Source organism: Saccostrea cucullata, unplaced genomic scaffold (assembly GCF_032062105.1).
Source record: "Saccostrea cucullata isolate Sc308-1 unplaced genomic scaffold, CSIRO_AGI_Scuc_v1 ctg1321, whole genome shotgun sequence".
In the NCBI taxonomy this organism is placed as follows: domain Eukaryota; kingdom Metazoa; phylum Mollusca; class Bivalvia; order Ostreida; family Ostreidae; genus Saccostrea; species Saccostrea cuccullata.
The window spans coordinates 89,356-102,589 of NW_026922877.1; the positions used below are offsets into that span (position 1 = coordinate 89,356).

The window sequence follows — 13,234 nt, forward strand, 5'->3', positions numbered from 1 at the left end:
CGCCCGCACATTTTTTGCATTATTATTTAAATGTCACAATTCTCCAAGGCGTATTGGGTCTTATCAGGCATCTACATTTCAGGTTGTATTTTATATCAAACAAAGGGGTATACATTAATCGTGATGTCCGTCCATCTGTAAAGATTTAGGGTACCAGTCTCTTATCAGCAAATCCTCTGTTATTCCTAAATTAAATTTAGTAAGACTTTTACAGAAACTTTGTTATATAGTGCCATTTTACACTTCCTATTTTACTCTTTAAACGGGCATATATTTTCGGTTTTCCAGAGCGAAACATTGACACTGAGATTTTTGTATAAAATTGAAGGGTATCCATCTCTTACCTGCAACTCCTTTTGTACCACTGAGTTCTTTTGTTGAATGCTTATTGAGAAATACGAAATCATGTGTTTTCACGTGATTATCATGGAAGATAACTATTTTATTAATTGATTTCTATAAAATATCAGCTTTTCTATTATAAGCTTGTGGGCAACTTATTTATAACACGTTTATCAATATTACAATACTAAAGCAATCAATGCAATTGGTTGTACATTTTAAATCTAGTCTTTCGTAAGTAAATAAGATCCTTAGAAAGATTTACATGTAATTTCAACTATAGAAAAACAGCAGAAATTCAGTATGCATTTTTTAAAGTATGTTTTTTTTTTTTATCAACGAATAAAAGGAATCAAGAAATATAAATATTTGTTTGGAAGCACACGTGTACTAAATAATGAAGTTTTCCTATTTACAAGTGCTATGTTTTACTGGAAAATTATTTTAGTAGTACAGGGAATTTTGCGGAAGAACGAATTTTCAAAAAGAACAATAAATAACAAAAAATAAACCAAGGAAATTTAAATAAACTAGTTTGGGAATGGTGTATTTGTGCAGGGGTACAATGATTTTAAAATCGAGAAATTCTCATAGATATAAAAGCCCCCTGGGCATTTTGTTAACCGTTAAAGATATAACCGCTTTTCTGTTACTTATTGTACAGTCCGGTATTTTGACCAATGGACCTTGTTCGGAGTAAGTGAAATATTTTCACAGTTAAACTGAAATTGCTTTTTTTAATGTTATTAATGATTTGGCGATTACTGTATAAGTGGAATTTTCATCGAATTGCAAATTTAGCGATTTATACTGAATTTAAATTTAAAAAAAAGTATTTTAGCTATATTAAGAATCATGGAAATGTAATAGCATCTTCTAATGCGGAGTAAATACTTAATTTGAGCGATCCAACACACGTGCTAAAACTAGATGCCAAAAATGAATCTTCATTAAAATTTCTGATTTTAAGGGGTATAATTCATATGAATATAGGGATAGCTTCTACAACGGTTGTTGTCCTGGCACATCTTGGAATTCCACACTTCAACAGTGTCTTGGTAAGTTGACTTTTAATTAGTGTACCCTCCGTGTATTTATAAAAGACAACAATACACATTGCATTTTTATCTTCCTTTACCATTCTTAAAAAATACTTTTAAGAAATCCTAAAATTTCTAATTATTATTTTTTATCTGAAATCTTGCAGATTGTTCCCCAGGGTTGTACGGAGAAAATTGTAGTCATCCTTGTTTGTATCCAAAATTTGGTGATAAATGTACAAACACATGCAACTGTAACATAAGCTCGTGTAATTTCGCTGTAGGATGTGCAGGTACGAAACCGTCATTTAATTAAATGATTATATATAAACTATAAATTTGAGGGCTGTCCAAAAAGTCCTAGAAAATGTTTATAACGTTGTTAAACTGCAATCAAAACTAGCCAAATTATGTATAGTCAATTTTCTGCATTTTTGATGTTCTTTGAAAATGTGAATTCTAAAATATATATCTTTCATATTATAGATATTGGGAAAATTTATATGAAGGTCAATATGGTATGTCGGCATGCGAGCATACGAACATAATTTGGAATAGTTTACACATATTATTATAAGATTTGCTTTCAATTTTTGGGGGCATTATGTTAAACATTGAACACAAATTTAAATCATTTAAACCAGTATAAAAATCTTAATAAGATGTTTAATTTTCATACAAATGACATCAGAAGAAGACAATTAATGTCCTGATTTTCAAAGTATCGTCGGATTCGAGTTTGACGCAAATGACGTCGGTAAAGGCGTAACCGGCGCACAGGGACGTATTTTTTTTTTTTTAAATCTATGTTTATCTGCATCAGAGACCGATCAAAAAGTACAGATGTGACATTACATACGTACTACATTCTGATAGAAAAATTCTTTCTAAATGATGTAAGATTCAATGAGAGTTTTCCTCTATACCGAAAATAGGTACTGCAAGCAAGAAGTAGAGAGCTGTTAGTTAAACTTAAACAGTGGACAACTTTCTGGGCCACAAACGACACCAAACAATGTGCATTATCTTCTGCCTACAGTGTAAGGTGATCTTTTTAATAAATTTTGAGTGGAATTTTAATCTGCCAGAAGACGGAAAATTGTGAATTTGAAATAAGTCCCAAAGTCAAGAGTGGATTTTCACTTTTAAAGATTGGATGTGAACAGGCCCGTGTAAAGCAGCAAAGGAGATAATGACCTTATAAATAACGGCCCTGTTGGGATCCGGGTTAAAAAAGGTCCTCAGTACCCCCTTGCTTGTTGTAAAAGGCGACTAAATGGGGCGGTTCTTCGGATGAGACCGTATAAACCGAGGCCCCGTGGCACAGCAGGTGTGGTACGATAAAGATCCCTCCCTGGTGAAAGGCCTTTAATGCCGAGCATAGGCCTAAATTTGCAGCCCTTCACCGGTAATGGTGATGTCTCCATATCAATGAAATATTCTGGAGAGGGACGTTAAAAAGTATACAATCAATCAATATAAATAACGTAAATTACCCTTGCTTTTTGGCGCTGATGTACAGATACATGCCTTCTTTACTTTTTTTCATATTTTTCTTTTTAAGTGTGATATCTTCATGAAACTTGAAGTGCATGATTATAAAATGTTACTTTTTGCCCTTACAAGAAAAGATATTTAATTAAGCAAAGAGAAACTAAACAGTTTTTGTTGTCTACTACTTTTTGGACATTGCTAATCCTCGTATATATAAGAATGGGCGTTTCTTGTTTACACGTTATCAAACAACTTTGTTTTGATATTTGTTGTATCAATATATACTGAAAGGAAAATGAAACGCAGGGTAAACTTTTGAGATGAATTGTGAATAACATGACCTCAGGTAAGGGGTACTGGTGTTAGGGCGGGGCTCTTTTAACTATATTGTGAAAATGCATTAATTCCTTTAAATATTCTCCTCTGCTCTTTCGTATTAAATAAACTAAGTTTATAGTTATTATGAATAAGATTTCCACTTCCACAATTTTGAACTAGATGGCTCCTTCTTCATGGGTTCTGGTGTTAGGGCGGCACTTCAATGAATAAACTGTCGGCAGAGCGCTCGCTCCGTGATTGGGAGGTCGTGAGTTCGTATCTCAGCCGTAACTGTAACGTAAAATGGGTAGCAACTGTTTATTCCCCATGCACTCGGCACTTTGAAGTGAAAGTTGTGGGTCCTTCGGATGAAACCTTAAAAACCGAGGCCCCTTGTCAGAGCCAGGCGTTGGCACGAAAAAGATTTCTCACTGCTCAATAGCCATGAGTGCCGGGTGTAGGTCAAAATTTGAAGCCCTTCACCGGCATACGGTGACGTCTCTATGTGAGTAAAAATTTCTCGAGAGGGACGTTAAACAATGTACAATCAATCAATCATTACATAAACAAGTATAATGAGAATGCAAGAAAATCTTTTTCTTTGCTCCTGAGTGTTATGCGATTGATCTAAGTAATTATCTATGATTAAGAAAGGTGTCTCTTCCAAAATGATTAATTTCAGGGGCCTCAGGTCAGAGGTACTGGGGTTGAGGGGTTACATATTCTGAAAATAAATGAATTCTTTAAAATCTGCTCTATGTAATTTATCAACCATATATATTGAGCGAAATGTCTTTTTGAAAATTTTGAAACATGTTGATCAAGGGTCAGTTATTCCAGTGGGGTGGGGTGCACAACTGGTTATAAAGTGGAAATGCATTTTCCTATTGCTATCTGATCCACCTCTGGGTATTACATGTAAATATCCAACGTAAGCAAGCTTAGTGTAAAGCTATAATAAGCAATGATACCTTGTTCAAAATTTGGAATTTCATGGCCTGTGGTTTGAAGCACGTTAGAAATTCAAATGTTGGTGAGGTGTTGCATGATACCCGGATGGCCTATTAGGCCTCTTGTTACAACAAAATATCTCAAACTCGATATTATAACGCAACAGACACGGTAACGTATATATATCTTGTTGTATTTCGTGGTCACTGAAAGTAAAGCGAGAGGTCATTGATGTGCTATTAAATTTGTGTCTGATGTGTTCATGTGAGTACAAATTTAAATAGAAATGATGGATTTATGTTTTGATATTAGTATTCATTTAATTAGTTTTAGAAATCACTGAGGAGGAGGACATCACTGAGGAGGAGGAGGAAGAGGAAGTGACGGTCTTAAGACTCAGCAACGGTTATCTACGCATGTCTGTAATCGTATCTTCTATTCTGGTGGCAGTGTTGTTGATTGTGTACTTGATAATCTTACTGCATGAAAAAAGAAACGACAGTCAGAATGACAATGAAGACACTGAATATGAAAATTGCCGTTTCTAAATTCAGATACAAGAAAATGCACCTTGAGAAAAAATTAGGAAACTTTTTTTTTTATTTTTATTCTAGAACCACGTAGTATAATTTAACCTGATGTACACATGTAATTTTATATCATTAAAACAAAGAATATTAAGCATTTTTTTTTAATTTCTGCAATTGGATATTCTGTGTTTCAAACATTCGTTGTGCATAATCTGAAACCTTTCTGTGTTTATCCATTTTTCTGCATATATATATTAATGAAACTACACCTGCCATAGAATCATTAATTCAGAAATAATCTAACTGAGGAATTGAATGTATAATAAACATGCATGATACAAAGTTGCTCAAAGTTATTTTTTCCAGTCCAGGTCATTACGAAGTAATAATAATAATTTCACAAAATCTTTGTGTAAAATTGTCGTAACTATGCAACGCAGCCTGCACTCATGCTTATATAAAAAGAAAACTTATAGTGCAAGGAAGTGGTCAAAAAATGCAATAGTATATGTAAAACATATTTCAATAAACGATAAAAGACAATCTCAAATGGGAAAAGGTCTTCTTCTCTAATCACATTGTCACAAAATTTTCTATTACGAAAAAAAAAAATAAATAAAATAAAAAAACGTCATTTAGAAAAAATATTTTGCCCACCAGAATATTAACAAAAATTATATATATATATATATATATATATATATATATATATATATATATATATATATATATATATATATATATATATATATATATATATATATATATATTATTCTCTTTTTTACATTCTGTTGTATGTGCTGTTTTTTTTTTTTTTACACCTGTTTATAGTAAACTCTTTTGGTGAATAAAGATCATATGTCTGCAAAATTTATCTTTTAATTTTAGGTATTTGTCCACTATTTACAATCAAATTCAATATACTTTTGGCACCACTTCACCATTAGATTCTTAAAATACATGAACAAACTGAAGACAATTGCCTTGTTCGGCTGCTTACTGTGTTTTCTGTCACCTACTTATATAATACCTACATATACCTGTAGATGTGAAATAAAAAAAAGAGCAACATTGATCATGTTAATGGATTTTAACGACCTTAAAGATGATTTAACACTCACCCGAGGTGTCATTATATATCGCTAAGGAGTTCAAATATGAACTTTGCTTTTGAAACTCAGAGAAATTGAATATGTAGTGCCAATGCTTGTAAAAAAAGGAGCTTTGACTTTGAGAGTCTCTTTTAAAAATCTTTGACTTCCATTTATAATGCCAGATGTTTGCCAAAGAAATGTACACTAGATGTCTTTATACCTTAGATTTGACCCGACTTTATACTTTTTTCTTGGTGCAGTACACTTATATTTTCTACCGTTCAGATATTTACTGCATTCCCATTCATATCATTAGTTTCCATCGAATTCATATTTATCCTAAATTTGTTTAGTAGTTTTATTGCAAGAAATTGAAATTTAATTTATGCCTTTCCGATTGAAATATGAATATATATATATATATATAGTACATAATATATCTATTTGGTAATAAACTACGTAGTACTATTCGTAAATCATTCAATCAGCAAAATTTTCATAAAAGTAGGTTAAAACTGATTTTAAACAGGTCAATCCAAGCTATGCTTCTAAAGTCATTTTCTTTCTAATCCTTGAAATACTATTTCATAAAATACTTGTGCTACTTGGATGTTGATGTTAATTTTGTCTTTAGTGTTGCTGATTTATATAAACAATTATATTAATTTTATATAGGGAATTTAATGATTCTTCCCCGTACTGTAAATTATCTTAACTTTCGAACTTATCTTAGAACTTTGGAATTGAAATTAATCTAGATTTCATTGAAACAAGTGCATTAATAAACTTAACACATATCAATGATTTACTTTTATTAGTGTCTTTATCTACACCTTTACATCAATGAACAATATACAATATGTTTTTGTATGTGATGAAATCGTTACGAAAAATAATGTACGACGGTTGTCCCAAAATGTCACAGTAAATGTTAATAACGTTTTAAATATGGAACCAATACCAACCAAATATTGAATAGACATAATGAATTAATTGTTCTTTAAAATTATGAATTATAAAATATATATCTTTCATGTTAAAAATATTGAAACGATTTTTAAAGGCCGGTATGGTCTGTCGGCGCACGAACAAAATTCGACATAATTTACTCACTAGAACATTTTTCTTTTATTTCTTTAATGCTATGTAAAAAAATGATCTTATACTGAAATTGGTGAAACTAGAATCAAAGGTTAAGGACATATGATACAAACAATTTTTTTTCTTTGAAAAAGATTAAATATCATGTCACAAGTTTAGAAAAGTAGATATTTTTTAGAATATTTTCTCCTGAGAATTGGAAAATGAAATAGACTGGAAAAATATTAGTAATATTTCAATAATAAAAAAACAAATATAGACAAATCACATTTAGTAAAGGTCTACAGGTGAAATAAAAATTCAGAATATGTTACCTTGGTGCTAAAAGTATAGTATAAACTTTTGAAAAAATATACCAGGTGAATTTTAAGAGGAGGAACAAAATGACAAAAAAATAGCAATATCATATAGACTGATTTTTACATTTTAGCTTTTCCTAATAAAATTCACCTGGCTAGGTATATTTTTCTAAAGTTTATATTACACTTTTAGCACCAAGGTAACATATTCTGAAATTTGTTTTAACCTGTAAAACTTTACTGAATGTGATTTGTCAATATTTTTTTTTTTCATTGAAATATTACAAATATTTTCCAAGTATTTTTCATATTCCATTTCTTAGGAGAACACAATCTAAGAACCATCCACTTTTCTAAGCTAGTGACATAATATTTAATCTTTTTCAAAGAAAAAAAAAATGTTTGTATCATCTGTCCTTGACTCCATCCACAGGAAATACATCTTAAAATAATCCGTAAAAACCAATACAATGTTTGTATTTTTTTTATTAGCATAGGTTTTTGTTTAATGTTAATTCTAATATTATTGTTTATGCATGTATATGGTCTCTGCCAAGTTAGGCCAAAGCAACTTCACTAACATTAGCTGTTTGTCACGTGAAACATTTTAAATTAGAAAAGTAAATGAACGACTACAAAGATTGTAAATGTTTAACGATATACGAATTTTTATATGCAATTAAATGTATTTTGTATAGGACAAATTTCTTTAACACGAAAAGTGATAGGAGCAACTTCTTTATGTCCTGGAATGATATAAAATTTAGTTATCTTTTGATAAACTTCGTATATTAAAATAATACTCATTGAAATAATATCTTTTGATAAACTTCGTATATTAAGACAATACTCATACATGTAAAATGATGTAAAATAATGTAAAATTTCAGAAAAAGGCAACAGCGCACAACTTGCTATCATCACATTTTAATTTAGTAGGAACAATAACTACAAGTGTATAAAAAATTCATAATTTATTGTTTATAATTAACGGATATAGCTAGACTTCTGAAATTTTCGAGGAAAGGGGTGTGTGCCTGTTATTATTGTACATTTACGTATAAATGTGCATTGCTGCGGTTTAATATGAGACCTAATTGCTTTCAATTGAATAGGACTTGATAATATTGAATAAAACATTAAAATTATCGCTAGATTCTTGTCAAATCACGCTTATTTAATTTTTAATTTCATATTTACAAGCTTCAATAATAGCTTGATCTGCATCTCAAATACAGAGAAACTGCGTCTCAATCAAGTTTATGACGTCATCTAAGTCAGTACAGCGAGATCAAGGTGGTTTTAATTCTACATTAAAATAGTGTTACAATGACAAGATAAGTTACACATAGATTTATATTTACAATATTTATGAGAAATGATCTCATGTAAGAAAGCATTTATTCTCAGAGATTCATTTGCACAGTTTTACCTTGACGTCATTATTGATTTCTTGAAGTTTTGCATAAGCAGAGGTACCCGAGGGAGTCATTAACCTAGCCGCTGGGTTAAAAAAACACATTTACATACATAAATATGACGAGAAACATACGATTAGTCTCCTAATTTTCAAAGTGTTGTTGGAATCTAGATTAATGAAAATGTCAAAGGCGTAACCGTCGCACGGATATGTACATTAGAGAAGGGAAAAGAGTACAGAAATGACATTGCACATTGAATTCTAAAAGAAAAAATGTTTTTAAATGGTATGAGATTCATTTTTTCCCTCCGTACCGAAAATATGTAAGGCATGTAAGAAGTAGGGAATTGCTTGTTAAACACAGACAGAGGAACAGAGGTCCATGACGGACCACGAACAACGTCAATGAACGTGTATTCTTTGCTTCCTACAATATAAGGTGATCTTTCAAGTAAATTCTGAATCTGCTAAAAATGGACAGTATTGAATTTAAATAAGTTTCATAGTCAAGAGTTGTTTTTCACTTTGAAAAAATATTATACACAAATGAACTCAATATAGGTCAATATCCATTATGATGACCCGGGAGGACAGATGCTGACCTAAGATACATTGAGAATATTAACCTAGGGCGCTAGTCCGAGATCGATATTCTCCATGTTCCTGACCGTGCATTGAGTTCATATTTATTATACTATATAATTCCCCATATTTATGAGTACAATGTATATCTTCCTAATGTTTATAGATATAGCTGCATTATAGCTTTATGATTCTCGTTTGCAGTGTCGCGTCAATAAAAGTGACTACTCCTTCGCCAAGCGCTCGGCACTAGAAGTGAAAGTCACGAGTCTTTCGGATATGACATTAAGTTGTAGGTCCCGTGTCACGGTAGGCGCTAGCGATAAAGAGCCCTCACTGCTCAATGGCCCTAAGTACCGAGTATAGGTCTAAATTTAAAGCCTTCACCGGCATACGCCTTTTTATTTTTTCATAATTTTCTTATTAAATGTGATATCATTCTGAAACCGGAAAAGTATGATAAAAAAATGTTACTCCTTTCTATAACATGAAAACAAATTTAATTTAGCAAAAACAAACTAAACTTTTTTCCACGTCTCCGACTTTTTGGGACAACTCTAGGATAAATGAAACAGGCTTGGAACCCCGGATCATTGATGGTTGTGCATCGAGTTTTACCCAGTTTTTGTCGTTGTAATATATATAGTACCTTCAAATATCAGAGGAGAATATCTTGTAAGCCTAATATGATATCTGAAGACGCATGTCTTCAGATGTCTAGGTTACTTATGATTAAAGAACTTTAAATTAATAGCACGTGATCCTTGTACTGAGTTAGCAATAATCCATCCGATTTTCACCATACTATTTTATATGACCAATGAAAGAGAGTAGTTGTTTCAAAAAGTATAGCACGCTGTACCTCTGGTACTTTTCACCTCGCCCAATCAAGTCTGAATACCATGGATAACAGTGATAACGCTGAATGAGACTTTATGAGACTTTCACAGAATCTTTGTTACATATTGCCATTGTGCACCTCTTACTTCACTCTTTGATCTGACACATTATTTGCTTTTCCCATAATAAATCATAAACACTGCCATTATTTATAAAGCATTGAAGGGTAAACATCTCTAATCAACAAAATCTCCTATACATCTAAATAAAATTTAATTATTCTTTCACAGATTGTTTATTACGTAATGCCATTCTGTACCTCCTTTGCAGATTCTTATGAAACAATATTCAATTTTATAAGTCATTAAACTACTTTAACGAACAACTTGTTATTTAGACTTTGATTTCGAAAAACAGCCTATCATATTCATGGCACCAACGAATCGGTTCCTTAAGTGGTTTAACAACTGTAAATAAAAAAATGAATGCTTTCAGTAAGATCTATTTGTACATTCATGGAGGATTTTTTCTTCTTTAATCAGTGCAAACGTCATTACTAATCACAAATCAAGGTCTATCGTTTGAAGGGATAGGAAAACAGTAACAGGTCTAAACATTATAAAGAAGATTGGACCAAGAACAAAATCCCTCTGATTACAAAACGTACAAAGTATTTTTTGCCCTTTTCCAACTTTTTTTTTACAGTTATCTCCCTTAATTTTGATTCCAACTTTTTGTATTGACTTTTATTGACTTTATTGATGTAATATTTATTTATTGTAACAGCTTTAAAATTATTTATTTAACAATATTTAGAATATCCAAATAAATAATACATAAAATCATACAGTAACAGCCAAAAAAAATATATGAACATAAAATCAAAATTACATGGTATGAATAAAAGAACGTATGTATAAATTATATATCTGCAATGAATGAAAATAATAGTAGGTTAGACTATTAGTCTTACTGATTTATTGATAATAACAGTAATTCATGTGAGGTATCACTAAAGGTGAGGAATTCGTAAATACAAGGATACCTACAAAAATCTTTGATTTGAAAAATATGTTCTGGAAATTATAAAGCACACCTATATGTAATTAAAAGACAAAAGGTAGGTTTACTAAACAAAATATCTTAAACTGTTTTGTTTAATCGAGGAAAAAACTATTAAAAATGTCATAAACTTTTTTTTTCATGGCAGAAAACTTATTTTTATCCAGATTGCCAATGAAAATAGTCTCTCATAAAATGGTTATTAATATACATTCTATCAAAATTTATAGTGAAAAGGCTTTAAAATTGAAATCTTTTTTTTTTCATTTTCTAAATATATGTCATTGAATTATAGCTATAGCAGTATGCAAAAAAAATATTTATTAGTCATGATTTATGTATCACCAAAAAAACTGCCAAAAGGTCATTTACTTAAACTTTTTGATAAAGTATATCAGTTTTTACGCCCCCCCCCCCACACCCCTCTCCCTAAAAAAATATAAGCAATCATTTGAACTGTTCACGTTAATGATAGTAATAAAAATTATTGGAACTTTTTGGAAAGGTATTAAGAAAATGAAAATCTCAAAATATATCAATATATGATATTGTTTACTATAATATCTTGTGGGCCAACAATTTTTTTATGAAAGAAAAGAGCTAAATCCACGAATGTGCTAAATCGGCCTAATGATTTTAGGAAAAATAAAGTGAGGGGAAGAAGAAAATTATTTATGGAAATATTATTCTTTGGTATCAAACTTAAATAGTTTACGCCAAAATTTTCATTTGATGACGTCATATTTGTGCAGAAAGCGTCTAAACACGTGAACTTTGCCACTTTTTATCAAAATTTAGCATTTTTTCGTCTTTGATTCAAATTTTTGCTGTGGCCACACCCTTTGAACAAAATAAAATTCACACCATTAAAAAGAAAATTAAAAAATGAACAAATAGAGTGTTATTTTATTTTGTTCGAGGGGTGTGGCCACATCGAAATATTTAATTTTCGTTCGATTCAAATCTCTTCGCACCGACCACCAAAGTAGAAATAATGGGGGTTTACCCAAATTAATTAAAAAGAAACAAGATTATATGTTGCTTTTGTAAATTTTAATTAGTTTTTAAATGCAAATATCCCATTTATTATCAGTTATTTTGTGTTGTGGTGCCAAAAAAAGTACGAAAGTCTCTCGGAGTCTCTATAAGCATGACTGCATGAAGATGCAACAATGGTGACTCATTCCTAACCCAATACTTTTTAGTCAAGCGCAGCTGATCTAGGTTTACATTATCATTGATTATGCTGAAATATTTTTAAAAATGGATACTCTTTCCCCCAAATCTTATTTATTTTACAAACAGTGTATTGGTGTTTTATCTCCCGATCTCGTCTCCATGGTCACTATGTAATCAAAGGGAGATCACCCGAGAAACTTTATTGTCCCCAAGTCGGAATTAGTCCTAAAATATATTTTTAACATAAACAATTACATAGGTAGCAACTACCAGGATGTATTTATAAACTGAAAATTATTGTTTTACCCTTTTACAAAACTCACATTGTATATGTCGTGAAGTCTGCATCGACTGGCTTCATATATGATAAAAATGATTTACGTTTGGCTGAGTCAAGATACTTGTAAGCGCACAAAGCCACAGGCCCTATCCAAAACCAACATGCATTTTAGAAACTGCTGTTGCATTTCAAGAAGACCGCTTAATTTTAAAAAGTTTATTATTTAAAATATTTTCCGATCCGAGAGTTTATAACATATACGTAGGCCTAACGAAGTATTGAACCTAGAAAATTCGAGTTGAAAATTCAAATAGATCTATTGAAATAAACAATTTGTGAAAATACAGCGTATTGATTTTTGATCCCGTGTAATTTTTGTGATGGGTATTTATTAGACAATACAATGTACACTGTAAAAATGAATAACTTACTACATGTACCGAGATAGTGACAGGCTGATAGCTCTTTATGGTTGCAGTCTCGCCTTCATGCCACAAGAAAAAACGTCAAAGGGAGGCTACTTGTTTAAATCTCTTATGATTTTGAGTTACTCCTCTCAAATGTAACCTTTTCAACTTCAGGTCTAAGGGAAAGAGGGCGGTCAAAATTAGCAAGTCAGTTTATAGTAGAGTACATTCTTATATGAGATAGAGCCTGGACATAAAATGAGAAGCTAAGAGAGAGGTCTTCTAACGAAAAAAA

At 31.1% G+C, this 13,234-nt stretch overlaps 1 protein-coding gene across 2 annotated transcripts in view; it reads left to right on the forward strand.

Moving 5' to 3' along the window:
- The first annotated feature begins 903 nt into the window (after positions 1-903).
- Positions 904-13,234, forward strand: part of LOC134262655 (multiple epidermal growth factor-like domains protein 10) — a 108,562-nt gene continuing 96,231 nt past the window's right edge. The window contains exons 1-4 of one of the 2 annotated variants that reach the window (XM_062745028.1): positions 904-1,038; positions 1,336-1,400; positions 1,550-1,675; positions 4,473-4,732. In XM_062745028.1, the coding sequence (XP_062601012.1) occupies positions 908-1,038; positions 1,336-1,400; positions 1,550-1,675; positions 4,473-4,693 (543 nt within the window). In that variant the 5' untranslated portion in view covers positions 904-907 and the 3' untranslated portion in view covers positions 4,694-4,732. Of the gene's footprint in view, positions 1,039-1,335; positions 1,401-1,549; positions 1,676-4,472; positions 4,733-13,234 lie in introns of those variants that run through there. The other variant, XM_062745029.1, reaches the window with a different exon arrangement.